This window comes from Lutjanus erythropterus, chromosome 3 (genome assembly GCF_056507025.1).
Source record: "Lutjanus erythropterus isolate fLutEry1 chromosome 3, fLutEry1.hap2, whole genome shotgun sequence".
Taxonomy (NCBI): domain Eukaryota; kingdom Metazoa; phylum Chordata; class Actinopteri; order Lutjaniformes; family Lutjanidae; genus Lutjanus; species Lutjanus erythropterus.
The window spans coordinates 22,615,616-22,638,249 of NC_139319.1; the positions used below are offsets into that span (position 1 = coordinate 22,615,616).

Below are 22,634 nucleotides of genomic sequence, written 5' to 3' on the forward strand. Positions count from 1 at the left end.
TGGCTCATATTCTCTCTCACTGGTACTCACTGACTCTCACCTCCTCCCCATCCCCTCCCCTAGCTCTTTGTCTCCAGGTCAGTAGATCAGTTTTCAGTCTGGCTCATTGGGTGATCCCCGCTTTGGTTACCTCGTCCTTCTCACCTCTCGCTTACCCCCACCTCCTCACCTCCACACCCCCTCGCCCCATGAGCATATGGCCGGCTGCGCAGCCTGAACTTGCGGTGGCTTTAATAAATACATCAGTGCGCCGGTATCATCATGACAGGGGTCACGGGTCGGTTACAGTGTGTGTAACCAAGAGAAAGAGGGAGGGGTGAGTGTGTGTGCGTGTTTGTGGTTGACAGTGCCGTCACCCTTATGACCCTGATGCATGCTGCATGTTATCACAGGAGGTGTGGCGCATGTGTGGATGTGCTTGTGCCTGAGCGCCTGAGTTTGAGTCTATGACAGACGCTCATCATATTTAATCCTGGAAGGATTTCGTTGAAATGAAAAGCTGCTTTTCAATTTTATAATCCAGTAGTCCTAATCTCTCCACCAGCGCCCGTCCATACAGTCCAATTAGATGGACAAGACTGGCTGGATGAGTCCGATTCACCATGAACTCATCTCCGTAGTCTGTCCTTGCTGTGTCAAAACACTGTGGCACCCCCGTGTCGTGACAGCCCAGCACTGACCTTCACAAAGTATTGTGAAACTGTGCAATGCACAGAAAAACTGCGCTGTCAACCCACCTGTTTCTACTGCAGTCTTGGCCTTGTAAACGCTCGCATTGATTAGACTTTGGATCTGTGCGTGTGTGTGTGTGTGTGTGTGTGTGTGTGTGTGTGTGTGTGTGTGTGTGTGGAAGTGGGTGTGTGTCTGGTTCGATTCAGCCTCTGTGGCACCGTGCTCTCACCCGCCCCCATGCACACACACGCTGGGTCCAAAGAGAGAAAGTGCTCACTACAGTAAAAGAAGAAGTCGCACTAGTGAAAACGCTGAGTCGATTCATTCTCAGAGGTCAGTGCGGTGCATTGAAGACGCAAAGGTAGCAGCGGCTGGGTGTTTAGATTTATGGGCTGTGCATATGGCAAAGAAACGACAGAAAGGAACAAAGGGTGAGAGTCAAAAGGAGACATAAGAAGTGGGAACAGGATAGCGCAAAGGTCCCATTGAGATAACACTGCGATGAAAAGAAAAGTAAAAACCAGAGAAAACTGAAACCTGAATGTTTCAGCCAGTTCAAACAACCACTGTGACCTTTGTTGTGGTTGATTGAGGACAGCAGACAGGAAAACAGCTTTGTGGTTGAGTGTGTGTGTTGTGTGTGTGTGTGCGGTCGTGGTTAGAGGGTAGAACGAGGCCACTTTGCCCATATTGACTGCAGTGCCATGTGACTGCTGTGATCATTAATGTGTCCTGATGCCAACGGGTATCCTGATGACCCACATCTCTGCAGTCCACTCTCACTCTCTGGCTGCCACCCAAACCGGACCTCTTCCTCTCACTCACTCACACACTCACTCTCATTGCCTCTTCCTATTTGGAAGCACGTACTAAAACCTTCTCCTCCACACATGCTCAATCAGTATTAGGGCAGGATATCCAACCTCAATACTTTTTGGGTACGGTCTGAAATCTATCCGTGGCACTGAGCATCATAAACTATTTAAGTACCAAAAGTTTATTTTTATTGAATATTGTACTGCTATAAATAACAATTACATTTTTTTATTTTCATTTATTTAGAAAACTTAAGCTACTTTTTTATTGGGGTTTCTGCAGGTTGCAACAAATATAATTTAAGACGTGTTTAAACATTTTAAGACTGTTGTGAATGCAATCTAAAGGGACAGTCCACCCTAAAACCAAAAATATATATTTTTCATCTTGCCTGTAGTGCTATTTATCCATCTAGATTGTTTTTGGTGTGAGTTTTGGAGATGTCTGCCTTCTCTTGAAAGTAACGGGACTAAATAGCACTAAGCTTGTAATACTCACAAAGCCAAAAGAATACATTTGAAAAAATTCAACAACAGAGTCTCCCTACAGAGATCATGTCAAAGTTACTCAAGATAGTCTTCATCACTTTATTGTAAGCAAGTTCATGTAGGAACTAGTTTCTTTCTACTGTAGAATCTACTGGAACTACTTTCTTTACGCTAGAAAGAAAATAGTTCAATACAACTGTTGTGCCTAAAGGCATCAAAATTATTTAATATCTGCATATAATTAAATATTTCCACACCCTCATATTGTGCTTTTCATCTATGTCTCTCTTTGTTTTATGGGCTGTCTGAGCCGACCACCACCACCTCCCCTTTAACAGGAGGTATTGAGAAATCAGAAACTAAAGGAAAATGTTTTCGAAATTGACAGATTCTGTATTACACTGGAAATGTAAACTCTACAGTAAAGATATATAAGTATATAGAAATATCCTTCAGTTCCAGGGAATAATCTTTGTGCGTTAGTGCATTATCAGTCATTGATTAAGGTAGATGCACCCTTTTTTTAATGATGCTGAGGTAATCATGGTGCTGACTTTCTCTGAATAATAATGAGCAACTTCAGGCATTACTTGTACTTTCCAGAATAACATATTTGCATTCAGGTGCATCCCTACTCTTAACCAAATCAAACACATTTAGGCTATTCTATGTGATCTCCTTTTGATAACTAATGAAACAACTAATGTAATATTTTTTCATTTCCATTTACCGAGCCTCCCCTGAACGTGTTTGGAGCCCCGTGGGGACGCCTTCCTCCCACATTGAAAACATCTGTTCAGATGTAACTCCTTTGTAATCACCAACATTTTGATTAGTATATGCAATTTATTTACATAGTTTTTCTCAGTAACTGCAATGGACTACATTTATTTTTTAATTTAATTAGGTAACATGCAACATGTTACATGCAACTAGTTACCACTCAACACTGAAAGTAAGGTATCTATGAACATATCATTTTGTTATCTGTACCAAAACTCACAAATCATGGTGACATAATGTTATAAATAAATTCAGAAGATAACCAACCCCAATCAAAATACAAAATACACACACTCTTATTCCCTTCTCCCTTCCACCCCTCCTAAGTTTCTCCTCTTTCTTTTAATTGGCTCCACTGCATTTTCTCTCTTGCACACATCTTTGCCCCTCTTTTCCCCTTCAGCTAACCTCTATCTCTCAATCCTGCTCCTCCACACTATTCTCCTGTTCATTTTTTAGATTTATTCAAGCCCATTGATATGGATATCCTTCCTCTTCCCTCTCCTCAGTGAACAATTTAGATTTCAAACAGATCCAACACCGTTGGACGGAGCTGTTTTACCATCCTGTTGCCTCCCTGATGCAATCTTACTCTTCAACCATGACGCCCAGTTTTTATTACTTTCGTTTTTTCCCCCCCTATTTGGTGCACCCTAGTTGGTCTGATGATGTGCTGACTTCAGATGAACAGTTTTTGGAGTTTTCACTGACCCAGTAAAGTAGCTTTGAAATTCAAAGTCCCCCCCCCCCCACCCCATCTCGTTTACTCCATCTTCCTCCCCTCCTAACCTCCTATAATTCTCTCCCACTCCTGATCTAATGCTATTCCAAATTCTGTCAGCGTCCCAGTTCCTACATTTGGCACATACTCGCCACCTATTACTCCCCGAGTCTATCTCTCACTTGCACTCACATATAAAATGCATATGCCTTCATGAAATAAGCAGTCCCCCGAGCACAGTGACAGGCACCCACCAACACAAACCTGCTCATGTCGCCAAAGTGTTCGAGTTAACAAATTCTGACATGTATATGTGAATGCAGTCACGCACGAGTGCCCAAAGTCTTAGACACACGAACACGCACTCACTGAGCTGTGCATGAAACCACTGACTGCTGGATATTTTGGGGGTGGGCTGGGGTGTGGAGGGGGCACACTCCACTGCAGCAGGGGAGTTAATTACCCCATGCGATCAATAATTCATTACGCTGTCAGTTTGTGTGTCGGTGTGTCTGCGTATATGTGCTGGCATGTTTTGAGTACACGTAAGCATGAACGCCAAACTCTCCCAGTAAGCATTTTCTTTCCCTGGGAACGGCAGATTAAGAGGATTGACTCCGTAATGGATTAACCTCTGGAGTGTGTGTGTGCGGATATGTGCGTGTTCAAGCGTGTGTGTGTGCTGAGCAGGATCAGAGAGCCCATGTATGAATTGATTAGCCTAAGAAGCTCCTCTCCTTCCCTTTTAATGACCACATCAGCACTTTTTCACCACGGGAAGGATAAATGTGGAGCTGTCCGTCAAGGAAATGAGACACCGCCCCCTTTAAGAAGGGTTAGCTGTCAATCAAACATCACTCTTGGGAGCACTCCCCACGGACTAGGGAGAGACCCTGCTGTGTCAGTGTGTCTACGATGATAGATGAAGTCTGTGTGTGTTTGTACTGGTGTGTATGTGCGTGGGTAGAGGGGTGAGTGACCGTCTCTATGCTGTATTTATTTGTCAGCAGGACTTCGGCTTTTAACTGCAACTTCCTGAGCAAACACCAAAGCCAATGCATCCATTATGCAACTGATATTGTTTACGGAATAAACATATATGCTAAATGGAAAAAAGATAACAGCTTGACAAGGGAACGAGAAACACAAAATGACCAATTACTCTGTTGGAAGCAACTATTCGCCCACTTTCTCTGTGTCTTTAGTCCAACTGAACTCCTCAGGGGTTTATACACATGGTCTCTCACACACACATACTGGCACTCATGCATGTGTACACAAATGCACATTCACATATTGTTCAGGCTACAGTGGGGGATTGACTCATGTCCCCTGCATTAGGTCGTGCTAAACAGAAGGCTGATGTTTGACACGGAGCACACACACACTCTGACAGCAGGGTACCGTCACACTGCTCACAGGCTTAGGATGCTGACACAGACACACACAAACGTGCGCGCACACAGTGACAGCTTTTTTTTGGGAGATAAAAAGGTGTTTAGACGTTAGCGACGGGGTGTGCAGTGCAGTATGTCAGCAGATGTGTGAATAAGAAGAGATGATGCCGAGGAGGAGGAGAAGGAGGAGGCAGATATCTGGAGCGAGCGGACAGAGTCACAGAAAAAGGCTGAGCGAGATTTTTGAGATTTACATAAAGAGGGGTCAGAGCAAAGCACAACTGAGGATATATAGAGTATATTGGGGCTTTTCCATTGTCCCTTTTGGCCACGATGAGTCAAACCAGTCTGTACTGATTTGCATTTTCATTACCATTTTTAACGTGCCTAACTGTGCCCTGTTGCCCCCCGAGATGGACCACTTCACCAAAGCAACCGAACTGGACCCACCTCCGGTGGTGGTGATGTCTTGCCAACTGTGGCCAACCTGTGATGACCCCCCCACCCCTCCCACCAGCTTAGAATATTTAAGCTCACATATCTGAATAGTATTTCTGCTGAGGCTTACATTTGAAAATACTTGCTTTTTGTCTGGACACAACACATCACAAGTTTTAATCATGCAGCGCTTCAAAAACTCTCCCTCTGTAAATGGCCCGGCTGATTTGGCTATCTCTTCTGCCACTATAAAAGTAGTTTTCACGGTAGCTTCACTTTGTGATTTTGCTTTTGTGAACATAGCCTGCTGTGACACCAGACTCGTTTTAAACTCTTCTGCCTTCTGTAGCTTCTGCTGTGTGTCCAGGTTTTCGTACTTGTCCTGATGTTATGTCTCATAGTGCCATCTTAAGTTATATTCTTTAATTATAGCCACATTAGCTCCACAAACAAGGCACACAGGTTTACCTCCAATGTCGACAAACAGGTACTGTGCCTCCCACCTGCTTTGAAAGTCCCTGTTTTCAAAGTCCACTTTTCGTTTGGCCATTTATTTTGGGGGCTAGCTTAAGTGTCACTGCAAAAATGCTGACTGATGCATTCATCCGCTGACCACTGCGGGAGGAAGGGTTAGTGCACAGGTCTTGCCTTCGCGGCAGCTGTTGCAGTGCATTGTGGGATTTGTAGTATGAGTGGTGGGAGTGTTATTTACCGGTGGGCCGTTCATAATAATGAAATTATCTCATGGGCCGTATATAATGGGCCTTCAGTTTGACGTGTATTCTATGTGAATCTCTACATTCAATAGTTTGAAATCCTATTTCACATACAATCCATAGTTGCAGCGAGTTGTTTGTCCCCAATCCCCATTTCCCAGACTTGGAGAAGCTGTGCAGGGTGCAGGAGCTCCACAGGAATGCAGGATTTGCACAACATCGTAAATTGATAATAATAAGCAATGACTAGTCCTCCACTGTAAGTCGATCAGCTGTTTATAACTGTCAGTTGTCTGTCAGTCTGTCAAAAGTTAAGCCCTTTATCCTGAAAACAAAAGCACACTGTGCTGAAAATACACACTCTGAGCTTTGAGTTTAGTGACGGCCTGTCTCACTGCCTGCCAGATTGCATTAACATGTTGCTCCATTTAATCGTTAAAATCATCTACTCTTTCTATAAGATAATTAATGATTTCTTATGACTCACAAACAGACACTTACTCACTCAGTTTATATTCAGCATGTAACTGAACTCTAATTAATGTGAAAAAGGTATACCGGCTTGGAATAGAAATTTCAAAGGATGACACTGCAGCTGCAGCAGTGATATAAGAGAAGCTGCTTTTTTAATTTGACATCTTTTCTTGATCTGTGATGATGTATCATGGCCATTTTATGATTTATTACAGAAAATCTATTACAAATTTCTCCTTTAAGTTAAAATTAAGTGTTTGTTTGTAGCCCCTCTAATCCAGCTAAGCTCATCGTGTTAAAAAACACACCTTCAAGCAGGTAGTCATGTTGTAATGAAGATGCAAACCCCTGCTGTGCTTAGCTGACATGCCAAGTCAAACCAGGCCAGCATATGTGTACAGAAAACAGCTATATGTCATCCCAGTCCCTTCCCAGAGCTCCTACCTGTTTGCTGTACTTGTTCCCAGTCTGGCAGCCATACTCTGAGCACTGGTCAGATCCCAGGGACATGGCATCTGCATTGCCACTGCCCCCACTACTGCTGCTGCTGGAGCCGGCGCTCCCCACACAGCCCCCACTGCCCACAAAGGTGTTGGAGGGAGGCAAGTCCTGAACCGCCTGGTGCTTCTTCCCCTCAGCTGGGGGGGAGTGGGGCTGCAGATTCACTGCGGGGAGAGGTGAACTCGATTTGTAGTGCCTGGCCAGATCTGGGCTTGACTGGTGTCTCCTGCCACCGCCCATCCGCGGGCTGCCGGGGTCACCGTCCACAACACAGTAGCGTGCTGCCAGGCGCTCACTAGCACTGCTCAAATCCTCCTCATCATCATCATTTGCATGGCGACGCAGCCCGTTGACTGTGACGATGCCGCTGTAGAGCGACCGGTCAGACTTCCCTCCTCCTGCAGCTGCACTGCCGCCACTTCCATTGCGTTTGTCTCGTCGAGGTTTGCGTCCACGGTCTGATCCTCTGCCACGGCCGGCTTGTGGTTGTGCCCCCGGAGGACTGAAGAAGTCTTCCTCTGGCTCCTTCTTACCAGCCTCGTAGCCATTCTTGCCCTGCGCACCACACTGCCGAGCTGTGACCACAAGCAGGATAACCAGGATGACCGCCGCAGCTCCCGCCAGGACACCAATAGCGACACTGAGGCGCTGTTTTCCTAGTGCACGCTCACTGTCTGGGTCCCCTGCGATGTCCAGCGACAGAGGAGCCATCAGGCTTCGGGCCACCTGGGGTGAGAGGGAGAACGGAGAAGAACAACAGACAGAGAAGACGCTGAGTAAAAGCAACAAAAAAGAGAGAAATGAGGAAAAAAAAGTCCAAAACAGTGACGGTAAAAGATGACAGTGGATCTGAGCCACAGAGAAACATCAAACAGCATCTTCAACTTAATTAAACTCATCACTGCGTTTTAGTGGGGGAGCTTCTCCATTATTCCCAGACACATAGAGTGTCGCTAAATATATAATTGCTCTTGCTTCCCAGTTGCAGCATTTCAAGTTGCGCATGTAATTCTCCACTTGTGATCTCGCATCATCTGCACTGGTACAGGAAATGCCTGGGATTATGCTGTTTAAAGCTGATTAAAAGAATAAAAGGAAACTTTTAGACATTGAGGTCAGGGACAGTTAGAAGAGGGAGAGCAGGAGACACAGTCAATAATTCTGCAATAAAGACAATAGAGACACGCTATGAGTACATCCCCAGAACACAAGCACATCTACTGTCTCATCAATGAACAATGTCTCCATTGTAAATGATAGCGTAGGCGTGGATTTGTTAAGAATTTGCTATTACATTTTTTTTGCACCGAGAATTGGATGGACAGACAGATAAAAGGCTACTGTAAATATGTATGCTCAATGGAATCATTTTTAGAGCTGTTTTTGCATATTTAGCTTCTTAAGTGCATTGTTTTGTTAAGCAAAATAGTTATTATTTTAATGCAAGACAAATCCATGCTAATCCATTTTGATCAATATATATTACACACTACAAAATAGTTTGTATTTGGGTTTAAGATAGAGGAGACAAATAGCAATTATCTTCCATTGTGAATGTGTTTACGGGGCACACACACACACACACACATGCTCTCGAGCTTGTACACTAATAAAAGGATCATTACAAGAAAGTGGGTTATGCTGAGGCACAAACACAGCCATTACTGGTTATGGAGCCCTGCTCGACAGGAGACAATGAGGCTGTGGAGCTCTGGACTACATGAACCCTGCTGGTAATATGGGACAGGGTCATGAATCTGAATATCTCTAATCAATACATAGCAGCATGTTGGGAGAATCATTATGCAGAGACAAGACAAAACACTGAAAACACACACACACACACACACACACACACACACACACAGTTTGAAATGTATGCATGCATCTACACAGGCCCACACAGGGTGTTAGCGGTCCGTTAGTGAGAAAACTCATTCTGCAGCCCTGACACCTCGTCTCGGAGCTCATACGACAATTCCTTTGGCCTGTCAGGGCTGGAAATTATATACTCATGTAATCCCTGCCGCCTTAAGAACGGTGGGTAATAAGGCTTGCAGGAATGAACGGGAGATAGACTGAGAGTGAAGGTGAGAGAGAGGAGTTCAATTTGAGCCCCCATGGTTTGAAATAACCAAATAAAATAACTACAGTATAACCTGGAGTATTGGTAATACTGCAGAGAGAGCTGCTCACCGAGCTGCACTGTGTAACTTACTTATTGCATTATCCAAGGCATATTAGGCTTACTCATATAGAGAGCCACATTATTCACTTCTCGTCACCCCAAGCTAAGCTAAGAATGGGACCGTATTATATTTCATTGTTTCATCACCATCTATCTCTGGGTTAAGTTTCATTGTTTTTGAGCGAGTTGTGTTGGTTTTATTCCATTATTCTGCTTCCACTGCAGAGGGCCTCTCTCCGCCAGGCTCCGCTCTCCCCTCAGCTCCATTGTTCTTCTTTTGCCTGCAGTACTCCCTTCCATTCTCATTCTGCTGGGCATGTCTCTGGCTTAGCGCATCCCTGCACTGTCTGCTGTATTGTGCGTGCAATGCAGGGAAAGAAAACAGCGATGCGGTGCCATATGTGCATGTACTATGTGACAATGCAACAGCCAAGTTTTTAAACAGTTGGGACTGGGTACAGTTGTGAGTCAAGTCGCATGCATGTGTGCACATGTGAGGAGAAGAGAAGCCTCACTGAGTGCAAGCTATGTATAGCCACCAGAGTGCAGGTGTATACACAGTATGTGTGTGTATCCACTGAGCACAAACCAGGATTTCAATGTTGATTTCTAGTTGAAAACTCTTTTCAGCTAACTTGTGGTTACAACATCAATGTTTCATTAAACACAAATTTGTTTAATCATTTTCATAATTTGTTCAGTTGTAGGTTGAACGAACAATACTAATTCCTGTGAAGGCATTTCTCCTAAGTCACTGGAAGGTGAAATGTGGTCTACGTGACAATATAATTTTAACACAGTTACTGTTTCATATAAAATATCATAAAAACCAACTATATAGGCTGTGTGCAACCAATAAGAAGATTCCAGGACATTGCAGGTTCAACATTAAACATGGCCTGTTGGTACTCTGCGGCATTCAAATATTCCATGTAGGTGGCCCCCTGTGGCCATTAAGATTCATCCCCATACTGTGAGCCTTTGCCAATATAATGTTACAGTTCCACACACATCCCAATTTCTTCGCGCCTTCAACTTTCTGTGAAAACAGGGAACAGCGCTCATCACTGGCTAGCTAACAATATGTCAGGGCTCCTGAAGTATGGGTTTACTAAGCTTACTCAAACTGCTAAACTGATCCTTACAAATGAACCAGACACACAAAAGGCTGCCTATGAAAAAAAACAAAACAAAACAAAACAAAAGGCAGCATAAATGTAGGAGTGAATGGAAACAGGTTTAAGTGTCTAAATATAACACATACAAGGACATAATATGGTGCAGTGCTGTTTCCTCAGATAGCCAAGAAGTGTCAGTGGAAAGAAAACCTGTGATGTTTTGTGTTTAATTGCCTTTTCTCATTGGTCGTCACGTAAGTTAACATATGTGGCCACCAAAAATTTACTTTGGCCACCAAATTGAGTGCTTAGAAATATTAGTGTCTAGCCCTGCATCATAATTGGTGAAATGTATTCTTTCTTCATGTAGAATTAAGAAATTGTGCTCCTTGCTGAAGCCTAACAGGCTGCGTAAGTATTTAGGTGTATTGATAACAGCTTTATATACACTGGTAAGTAGTTTAAAAGAGTGACGAGGGCGAAGTGGACGAGTGGTTCCAACACAGGACCTTCATCCAGGCAACAGGGGTTTAATTTCTGTGTGTGGCATTTTTTTTTTCTGGCTTTTAACTAAGAAATGTGGACGTAGTTTCTTAGTGAGGTTACAAAGCGATGATAGGCTATGATGTTGTAGGGCTTCCCCCTCATAGTGAGAAGAGGCTTAGTCAATTACATTCTCATTTATTTGTTAGTCACAGGAAAAAAAAACCCTAAAATTCCATTTGGGAGCTATATCTCGCCATTAAGTCCAGGTGATTGTTGCAACATGGAGCTTATCTCTGCCAGTAGCTAGTTAGCTCAATTAGCAGTCCTATTAAGACTTGAACACAGCCTCAGAGACCAGAGGAGGCCAGTTTGATGACCAGGAATACAGTACAGAGGACCAGGACTGTGACCCCTGGGACAACGAAGACACAGAGGGTTCAGGTGGGGACAGGAAGTGTGAAGCACTTGATGAGCAAGTGAATTAATAAGTATGCATCAACCAGTGTGTTCATGAATGTGAGTAACGTGTGAATTTATAGTGTGAAAATAAATTAACAAAATGTTCAGTCTCCTGTGCTGTTTGTTCAGACACATTCAGAATCATTACTGCTTTTGCTGATAGTATTTAATTTGCTTTGTGTGCAAAAAATATATATCTAAATAATTAAGGTAATATCATAAACATGGGGTGACTAGTTGAACAATGGCTTTAAGTGACAACTACTAGTCAACCAGGAAACTTCACCTGGGGTGTTGCAAATCTCTGTGAAATATGGTCTAAGTGTTAACGTTCAATCTTCGAATAGTCAGTGAAAAAAAATTCTCTTTTTAACCTATTCTGAATGTCTGTTTTTTAAATGTCCTCTCTACGGAAAAATGCTGACTGGGTAGACACACACAGGACAGTCAGGTGTTCAGCAGGACAAGCGCAGCAGCCACCTCCGCCGTGTTCGAGTGTAGCCCTCTGACGCATCCCAAACTCCCAGCGGAATCTTCCATTCTGCTGCATGAGCTTTGTTCCGGCTGGGCTTAACACCACCATCTATCTGTTCCACTCTCCGAGGATTCTGTTATCTGCATGTCACTACAGATGCCGATGCTGCAACCAAGACAAGGAGTTTTCCCCTGACCACACTATTGACCAAGGCTTAGAGAGTGTAAGCCTGATCTTAGTTGTGGCTCAGTGCACTTACAGCTCTGCATGAGAACAGGTAATTGTTAGCTATTAATTATATCAGTAGAAAGGCCCGGAAATATCCCACATACCAAGATTAAAAAACAAAACCTTGATCTTGGATGGAACATAAATGGTAAGAGTGTGAAAATATTATCACTGACTGCCTTAATCAGATTTTCAATGCAACATACTTCTGATGTACAAAGCATCTCAAAGTTTCCCCAGTGCTACCTTGTCTTAACTATCACAACTACTTCAGATTCCTTCTTCCTCAAGCTCTAACTCTGCCGCATCATATTGTATCTAATTACCCAACATGTGGTTCACCCAGTACTGTTGGATAGAAAAGGCTGGAGTCATTTTCTGCCGCGGTGCTGCAGCAGTAGCAGCCGTTTTCCTTCCCTAATTACATCTGGCATCCATCCACCACTCAGTTTGACTTCATTATGAGATGGAGGTATTCTCTCTTCAATGACTTCTACTCAATTACTCCGCCAAGTTCCTCCCTACAATCAAACTAAACTATGCATATTGTAATCAAAGACGGCTTTTTATACCAGCTTGGACATATTACACCCTATTGTTCGATTCAATGGCCCCGGTCATTTAGGCACATTGCAGTTAATTCCACCTGTCAACACCATTGTTCCACCGCTTACCAACTGTTCTGTTCTAATCCTCGCTGCCTTGATTGCTCAATTTGTACTTTTCACTCGACACTTAAGTGACAGTGTTACACTCATGAGATGTTCTACTTATTGGCTAGAGCTCAAGTGCTACACCTTCTACCTGTACTCCTGCTGTTTTACAATCATGCCATTTTTCGGACACCAAGTTGTCTCCTCCTGAGGTGACTCAAGACTCTCAAGCTATGGTTACCTTATACAGGATGATTTCTTCTCTCGCTAAAACAAAGGATTTAGCTTTTAAGTGCTATTCAAACAATACAGAGAGTTTACAGAGCACAAAAAGCACGATGTTATTGTAGTTGCTACGCAACTGTCTAGAATAGCTATACAGGAGCATTACTGAAAATAAGAAAGCGGCTACAGTTAACATTAGTCACTTGGAAATTATACACATTCCCCCAGGTGCTCTTATTTTATTCTCTGTTTGACACAAGCTGAGACACCCTGAGAAGCACCATTAAATGACCACATCCATGGTTTGCAGTAAAGAATCACTTGCTACAAACATCTGCATGGTAAGGTGTGTTCTCTGAGATCACTAACATTTGTTGATTACATAAAGGGCAATAAACTGCTTTCTAGTGTTTTGATACACAAGAGGGCCTTTAGTGCACTTAAAACCTCAGGAAACTCAAATATTTCTTCTAACTTCATTAAGGGATTCATGTACATAATACTAAACGTCTATAAAGTATTAGAACTTTGCTGTGATCCAAATTCTAAATATGGAATTGGGCATGCTTGTTCTCAGACATTTATTTTGAAAATTACACAATTTATTCCATAAACCAATCGTAGAAAATCCACATCTGTTGCTAAGATGTACTAATCAAATGGGTTACAGGGCTATAATGCAGTTACATGTACAGCCCAGTCTTTCAAAATTGTTAGAGCCGAGGATGTTGTAGAGAACTGAGTTTTAAATTTTTGATTATTGACTTTCCTAAACGGATTCATAATCATTCAGGAGAGAACTGTGATACATGTAAGAATCAATTTTTTCCACTTCCCTTTAAGCACAGGACTTTTCATCCAGGCGACCGGGGTTTGAGTCCTGTATGGGACAGTTGTTTTTTTGGATTTAAACTGAGAAATTTGGATACAGTTTCTTAGTGATGGTCCAAAGTGACGGCAGGCTATTGTTTTCACAATGTAAAGGATGAAAAATGCCACTGTTGCAAATCCTGATGAAATATGAGGCTTAATCTGCCAGTCTGAGTCTGAGCCAACTCAACAACAGGAAGCTGAAGCCATCCTATCGCTCGAGACAGAAAACAGTAATTTTACCTTGTAGAAATCAATATCAGTGTAAGTGTACGCAATATTTCCAACACTTTCACCACTTTACTTTGTCATCATACAGTCCTTTCCAGTCAGAACTAAATGGAACTATTTTACCTTGCAGGACACAGGAGTTGCTGGAGATCGAATCTGAACTAACGTCAAGCAGATTGAGGTAGCGGTAGTCCAGCAACTCCTGTGTCTAAAGGTAAAATTGCTGTTTTTGTCAAAGCAATCTGGTGGCCCTGAAGACAGCACAGATGGTGGCTTCAGTTCCCACTGGAAAAGGCCGTGTGATGACAAATTAAAGTGGTGAAAATGTTTTAAATACAAAATGCACATAAAATAACATCTTTTTTTTTTTTTTTAACTTGTCCCGTTTTTAGGTGGCTAAAATATATGAGCTGCTGCTGCTTAGCTTCTACATTGGGACTAAAGGAACGGTCAATCAGAGTGTGATCTGCCATGCCTACAAAGTCTTATAATATGTTCTACAGAGCAAAGTGTGCTCTTTTTTGAACTACGTTACATGTTGTACATTGTCATCGTAGTTATGTATGTAACAGCCACAGAATGAATGTTTATTTTCACTCAGATTTATTGCAGGTGTTAGTGAGCAATTAAACTTTGATAACACATGTGCATACTACTTAAAGCCACCTTTCCAGAGGTTTTGAAGATGGCATGGTACTTTAGGGTACCAACAAAATCAGTGCCTTTATTCTTTTTTGGTGAGCTGTGTCTGTTTTCCCTCGGACTGTTCTTTCCCTCTCAAATGTCTCAGAGCTAATTCAGGGCAACGTTGTTTACGTCACATTACATGCACAGACCTGACAGTTGAAGACCTTTTCCTCAGAGAAAATATGAGAACAACTTTCAAGTGGGGGTTAAAACCACAAGCTGTTACTCTGAGAACAAACACTGAAACCACAAGGCCACTGAGCCGATTTAATTATTAGTCAATACAAATTACTCTGCACGCACCAGAGACAAAGTTTCAGTAATTATTACCTGCCAGCATTTAAAGCTTAGTTGAACATTTTTTAAAGCATAATGGGAAGTTTGTTTGATTAATACAATGAGGGCAGAGAAGAGAGAAAAATTTCTACCAGTGTAGCCTAATCTAAATTTGAACTCATGTCGTAGTTATTTCTGGTATCTCAGTAATGTCTTTGAGTCTGGTCAATTACCTCTTCACCCCAGCACGGATCTTTCAAGCAAACTCTAATCTTGCTGTGAAGTCCTTGGCTCCAGAAGACCACACAGATTTATTCAATAACAGCGGATGTATTCTGATGTATTCTGGCACACATATTTCACATTCCCTTTCTTCCCCCTGTAAACATTATTCATTTAGAGTTTATAGTGGTTTTCTGTTAGCTTCTTCTAAGTCTGACCACTTCTGCTCAGAATGCGCTGCATGACACAATGAACACCCCTAAACCTCATCAATATTCTGGCCTATAGTGAAGAGACACTGCTAAAGTACAACTTCTATTCAAATGAACATACTTCAACCTACTCTGTATTACAAGGCCAGAACTGGGACAAGACCATCTTTCTCTCTCTCTACCTCTCTAAAACACTCACCCCTAATGCTTTCTCTATCTCCCTCTCCCTTTCTCTCTCTCTCTCACACACACACAGACACACACACACACACACAAACAGACACACACACACGCACACACGTACACACACAAACACACACGCACACCTAATGCTCTAAGCTCTGAGTTCAATGTACCATAAAAGAAGTGCCACTTCAGTAATAACAGTTATTTTAACCACATAGTCATTATAAGAATGTATGCTGGACAAAGAACATCCAAACTACAAAGAAGCTGGCATTGCCAATAGCTCTCAAAAGAGAAATGGGGTTCTTTATCTGGGACAAATATAGACACAATTATTTCCACAAAAATGGGCAGGAAATCGCAACACCATGCAGACTGTGGAAATTGTGCATTTATCTCATTCTATCAAGAAAATAATCTTCTTACCAGTTTAGTTTAAACAGCTACAATCAGTTGTCATTACCACCCCCCTCCATTGTAATGTGTTATCAGAGTGGCCGTTATTTAAATGGATCAAAGGACTGTATCATCACTGTCATTACTGGTTATCATTGCCAACTATGTGGAACAATAGACGTCTGCACAGAACAAAATAAGACAGTATACTTGTATATATCTTTTTGGATTACCTGGGCATCCACTAGGGTGGCATTCGCCAAGCTCTCATTGATGAAGACATGAACCAGGGCAGTGGCACAGAGCGAGGGGGCCCCACTATCATTGACCCGGACAACCAGGCGATGCAGACCTCTGTGGCGCCGCTCCAGAGGTTCTGCCAGGGTGATCACTCCATTGGTGTGTCCAATCTCAAACAGTCTGAAGGGATTTCCCCCGACAAGAGCGTAGCGAAGGTCTGCATTTGGGCCGGTGTCTGAGTCTGTGGCTGTTACAGTCCTGACAATGGTGCGGGCACTGCTGGCAGGTGGAAGGAGGGTGTAGGACTCATTGGCTGGAGAGGTGATTGAGGGGGCGTTGTCATTTTCGTCTGTCACGAAGAGTGAGACAGTGGCGGTGGCAGTTTTGCGGGGCTCCCCTCCATCCACAGCCCGGACACGGAAGGTGTAGGTGGAAAGCTTTTCACGGTCAAATGATGCTGAAGAGAAGATAGTTCCTGTGTTGTTCTCAATGGAAAACACCTCTTCTTGCTCTTTCTCACCATCTTCTCCTTCTGTTTTCTCTCCCGTTTTCTTCTCATCAACTCCATCCATCTCTACAAAAAGACTAAGTTCTGCATTCTCACCTTCATCAGCATCAGTCACAGTGACCATGCCAACTGGGCTGTTGGCAAGCAGGTTCTCTTTCACATAGAACGTAAAGATTTCCTGAACAAACTTTGGCGCATTGTCATTGCGGTCCGTCACCTGAACAACTACAGTCGCAGAGCCTTGGAGAGACGGGGTACCCTTGTCCTTGGCAATGACCCGGAGTTCATACCTCTCTCGCTGCTCACGGTCCAGAACTCCAGTGGCACGAATATCTCCATTATCTGCATCTATGTAAAATGGCCCATTACCAGCAGGGTCCAGGGAATAGGCAATCTCTGCATTCTTGCCGCTGTCTGCGTCTGTGGCTACCACAGTGACTACCCTTTCACCAGGCGAGTTGTTCTCAGCAAAGTGGACCTCCACAACACTTTGTGCAAAAGTTGGTGCATGATCATTGATATCTACCACTCGCACCATCAAGGAGCTGTTGCTGGACAGGCTAGGGCTGCCAGAGTCTACTGCCACAATGGTAACACTGTACTCTTTGGTGGCCTCGTAGTCCAGCAAGGCAGAAGTATGTAAGAAGTATTTTTTCTTATTCCTGTGAAAATAATAAGAAAAGAAATTTCATGAATGCAGTTGCTACCCTACATAGAAATAATGCAGGTCATATCCAAGTAGTCAAAGAAATTGCCAGTGCTGTCAGTTAGCTTACTTATCAGTTACAAGGGTGTTGGTGAACTAAAATTATTATGTCAGTAGTCAGTATGTTTGTCTTTTCAGAGAAAATGTTTTATTATATGCTAAAAAGCCTAAGATGACATCTTCAAATGCCTTGTGTTGTTTGACCAACAGATCGGATCAAAGAAAACAATAGACTGCAATGATATGAACAAAAAAAAAACCCCAGCTAATTCTAACATTTGGAAAGTTGGGACCAGAAAATGACTGGAGCTTTTGCTTCAAAAATGGCTTAAATGATTGATTGTAAAAATAGTTGGCAATCATTTGTCTGTCAAACAGCTACACGATTAATCAGCTAATCACTCCAGCTGTAATATCTAATTGGTTTTTAATACACACTTTATTTTAAGAAATCTTCCTGCATGACTGCAGTCATCTGCAGAGAGACAAAAATACTGCAGAAACTGTGACTGATTTTGTAATTAAATCAACTAATGGATTGGCTGAAAACCTCTCATTAGTATTACTTCAACTCAAAATTGCTTTAGGCAAGGACAGCCCTATAGTCAATACAACAACCATCCTTATTATACAGGTGTCAGAACCGGTAGCAGTAATATCCTAAGACAGCTTCCTCTATTTCGCTCACTCCCCCCATTCAATAGCTTCAGAAAATATCTTTACGATTGACTTAAGAGCATTGACATTTGCAGCCTGCACTGCTGGAATAATATTACAAAAAAGTCTCAAACCCTTGACTTTACTGAATATTTATGCTCAAAGTTTACATATTGTATGACATTCTAACTACTCTGTTGGCTTAGTGAATGAGTGGCACTACTTGAACCGAGCTTAAATGAAATCTGCATGCAACAACACTTGAGCCACTGTTCTCTGAATTCTCTGTGGAAATGCTAAATTATTGCAATGCCTCCCAGGGCTGTGGTGTGGGTGAGAACTATAGCAACTGCATGCTGAATGTGTCGATGTCAAGATCAGAAAACATATTGGATAAAAATGGTACAATAAAAACATTTAGTGCATACACTGTCAGTGAATGATGTTGAGTTTTGCACTTTATAAACATGGGAAGTTACCTTGGTATGAGTCAGAAACTATCTTCAAACAAATATAACTATGAATCTGTAAGACTGTATAAGAGACAATTATAAGATACTTGAGAACAGATTGCTAAATAGGATGTTAATGAACCAGTGTCTAATAATTATAGCCATTTTCTTAGTGAATAATAACCAGTTTTCATTTAATTGTTCTTGATAACTTTGTATCAGGTGCTTAATGGCACATATCATAATATTATTTGCTTATTATCGCTGCATGTTAGTTAATGTTATGTCCCCCCTCAGGTAAAGTGGTGCATCATACTGATGTTTAAAATGCATCATTACTTCATGATTACCTTACCATGTTCCCTCAAGAAAAGTAGTGCATCATACTACCCAAATGATGGATATTGGTTTATTACTGCAGTATCTAGCAGTCTGTTTTCAAGTAACTTATAGACCTTTATTCAAAGTTTTAAAGGAGCTACTTATTTATAAGCAGTTAAGTCTTTCCCTCATGATCACTGAGGGGTTACCTTTGGTTTGGCTTACCTATCAAAGGCTTCATCTGCAGGTAGGGGTGGGAGTGCTGTTTCACCAGCTGGCTTCAATGTGAATGGAACATCTCCTACGACTGTGCACGTCACAGCCCCGTTCTCTCCCTGGTCTCTGTCTGACACCTGCACCAGAGCTACTGGTGTGTCCACCAGAACATTCTCCGGCACTAACGCTGCTCCATCTCGAACAGGGATCCGTCCAATCTTTCGGATCTCTACGGATGGGACATTGTCATTTTCATCCCGGACGGCCAAAACCACGGTGGTGCGGTCAGTGCGTGGGGGCTGACCCCGGTCTCTGGCTGTTATTGTGAACCTCAGTTGGGCCACTTCCTCCCTGTCAATCCTGTGAAGAACGCTCAGCCATCCGGTCGCCTCGTCCAACCGCAGGAGTCGTCGGACAGATTCAGTGGCAGCTCCAAAGACGTACTCCACCTGCCCGTTGACTCCAATGTCACGGTCAGAAGCTCTGACCTGGAGGACAGGAGTGCCTGGGGGAGCATTTTCTGCCATTTCTGCTTCATACGTGGACCTCTCGAACTGTGGACTGTTGTCATTCACATCGGTGATGGAAACACGAAGCAGAGCTTGGGAGGATCTTGGTGGGTTCCCTCCATCTCGAACCCTGAGGATGAGCTCATATGAGTCTTTTTGCTCACGATCCAACGTGCCTTTTACAATGAGCTGTGGTTGTTTCTCACCATCTGGTATATCTGCAACCTGTAGTTCAAACACAGTGCTCCTAGCTCCTCCTCCTCCATTATCTCCACTTCTACCCCTCCGGTCCCCAAGTCCATCTACTCTAGCAATGGTGCTTCCTCCTGCGGCCCGTCTTGTTGAACTCGACCCAGCTCCACCATCCTGGATCAGCTCATAGCGGTCAATGCCATTTCGCCCAAAATCCCTGTCTGTCGCTGTGGGCAGCAGGTAAAGGGTTCCTATTGGGCGATTCTCCTCAACTGAGAGCTGGAGCACAGGTGAGGGGAAGGAAGGTGTGTTGTCATTGATGTCTGTTATGACCACACGGCCTTCGAACAGGTCTACCCAGCTCTGCAGTGGCCCTATCACTGACACCTCAAAGTCCAAGAAACACTCATTTTCATCAAATATCATCTGGCACTGTGGGAGCTTCTCTCTGTCGATGCGCCGTGGGCCTGTTGTCAGCTCACCTGTCACGTTGTCAATCTTAAAGTACTCTGAGCCGCTCTCCAGGGCGAAGGTGACATCTCCGCTGCCTGTACCTGCCGTGAGGCCCAGGTCGGCGGCCACGTTGCCAATCTTGACGTCAGGTGGGCCCTCCTCCGCCACCCGGTACCGGAGAGCTGAGTCGGCACCCGGTAGCTGAGTCAGCAGCTGCAGCACTAAGACCACGAGGCTGAGAGCCTGCGCCGCGGAGGAGTGCACTGCACCAAGTCTCTGCATGGCTCCCTCTTCTTCCTTTCGCCTCTCTCCTTCACCGCTCTGTCTGCCTCTGGGCTGCGGCTCGCCTCTTCTTTATTGGTGTTTTGTGCTGTGGTGTACCTCACAGCGTGGGTGTTTGATTTATCCTTTCTTACCTTCTCTGTATCGCTCTCTGCGGAGTGCTTGCCTGAGGTCCGGAGAAAAGCTTCCGCACGCTCACTGTAGTTCACTTCAGCGGTGCAGGCTCCTTTTCTTTTTATTCTCCTCCCACACTCAGCGGTGCTTTTTCAACTTCTATAATAATAATTTCGTTGTCTTGCTGGGCTTTTCATGCCTCAAAGATATGAAAAAATCCATCCTGCTGCGTAAAAAGAAAAAAAAAACTAATTCATCAGTCTTTGATTAATCCACTTCACTCTTCTTCCTTCACTCCTTTCTTTTCCCCCGTAAACCGGAGAAAGCTATCCCGTCGTCACACGGGGACGCTTATCAGTTCATAATGCCATTTGTAAGTTCTTTTTTATTCCAGTCACATTTGGGACAGCGGCTTTTCTCGCCTCTTTCACAGTTAGAAACTGCAATGCAGCACAACACAAAGAAAGAAAAAAAGAAACACTGCTCTGCTCGCCGAGCAAAAAAATAATTCACATCCCCCGAAATGAGGAATAAAAAGCAGTTTCAAAAAGTCTTTCAGATGCTGCTATTGGATCTTTTCTTACCTTCAGATCCAGCTGCGGTTTTTCCTCCTCTTTTTTTTTTCCCGCAGTGGAGCAACGTGCCAAGCCGTCGGATTCCTTCACGCAAGTTATGAGGAAAGGATAGTGCTTTTCAGAGCGAGTTTCCTCTTCATATTTTTCTCCTAAAACAGAAAAAATTAGAGCCTCTCTTGTTTCGGATAAAAAAGGGGAGATCCCAACAGCAGCATCAATTGAGCGTAATCCTGTGCAGCCTGTGTCCGGGATGGATGTCTCGGTGATGGACCGAGTGTAGATGCGTCTTTTTCCAAGAGTCCCGCATTCTCTCTCTCTCTCTCCCTCTCTCTCTCTCCTCTACACGCGCCTCCTCCTCCTCCTCTGGCTTTTTTTTCCCTCTCACCTGCACTGCTCGGGACTGCTGCTGCTGCTGCTGCCGGTCTCCAGCGATGCTGCAGTCTCTCTCTCTCCTCTCCTCTCCTCTCTACTGCAACATTTTCCCCGGCCGCGTAACTCGATCGCTGAGCTGTAACGGGAGAGGCAGCAGAGGCGGTGTTGGGTCGCCGTGTGTGTGTGTGTCTCTGTGCGTATGTCGGTCATAGCAGGGACAGACCTCACCTCCTCCTGTCATATAGGAAGATTAAATGGCTTGGTGTCCCGGCTGCTGACAGCTCCTGGTGGGAAAATATCTTTATTCACACACATTCATACAAAGGACAAAAGAGAGACGGGGAGAAAAGAGAGTGATCTGGCTTTAATACAAATCAGCCCATGCGGTGCTCAGTCATATTTCTGCTGGTGCAGCTCTTTTGCCGGGGCAAGAGTAGAGGAAGGCTTCATTCATCCTTTCATGAAAGAGACAGAAAGTGTCACACTCTCTCAAACGCATTGGGAAATCGCTCTAATATTAATTCACAAGACTTTATTGGTTTAGTGGTACAGAGGTACGGCCTAATAGTAGACTCCTAATATAGAACTCCACTACTACTGCAACCAATATTATAAGGGGCACATAAATAAATAAAGAAAAATAAAGTAGGATATATCATATATTTGCACCTTAGAATATTAGTATAGGAAGGTATTTATTTATTTATTTACAAAACTACAGTCTGATGTTTTCTGATGTTACTTTGTCAGATTCAGCCACCTCATACATACACATGAACAGGTATGATTACTGGTACAGTGGTACAGCCAATAGTTACAGACTCCTTACCTACTATAATACTCTAAACTATACTGTAAACGGGCAAGTAAATAAATAAATAAAACAAAGTAGAAGATATTGTATATGTGTTTGCCCATTGTAGTATTGGTATAGGAAGGTATTTATGTATGTATGTATGTATGTATTTATTTCTAATACTCTGACATACTTTCTGTTGTCTCTTTGTCGCCAGCAGCAGCATCCATCATCTCATACATACACACAAACTTGGTAAATTGCCCTTATGTTAATTCACAAGAATTTAGTAGTACATCGGTACATCTCAATAGTAGACTCCT

The 22,634-nt window shown here is 43.3% G+C and overlaps 1 protein-coding gene across 1 annotated transcript in view; it reads right to left on the reverse strand.

Moving 5' to 3' along the window:
* Positions 1-21,611, reverse strand: part of pcdh7a (protocadherin 7a) — a 57,237-nt gene extending 35,626 nt beyond the window's left edge. The window contains exons 1-3 of the mRNA XM_084715449.1: positions 19,028-21,611; positions 16,152-17,328; positions 6,950-7,732 (exon numbers count right to left, since the gene is read on the reverse strand). Coding sequence (XP_084571575.1) covers positions 6,950-7,732; positions 16,152-17,328; positions 19,028-20,454 — 3,387 coding nt within the window. The 5' untranslated portion in view covers positions 20,455-21,611. The remainder of the gene's footprint in view (positions 1-6,949; positions 7,733-16,151; positions 17,329-19,027) is intronic.
* Between the last annotated feature and the right edge of the window lie 1,023 nt (positions 21,612-22,634).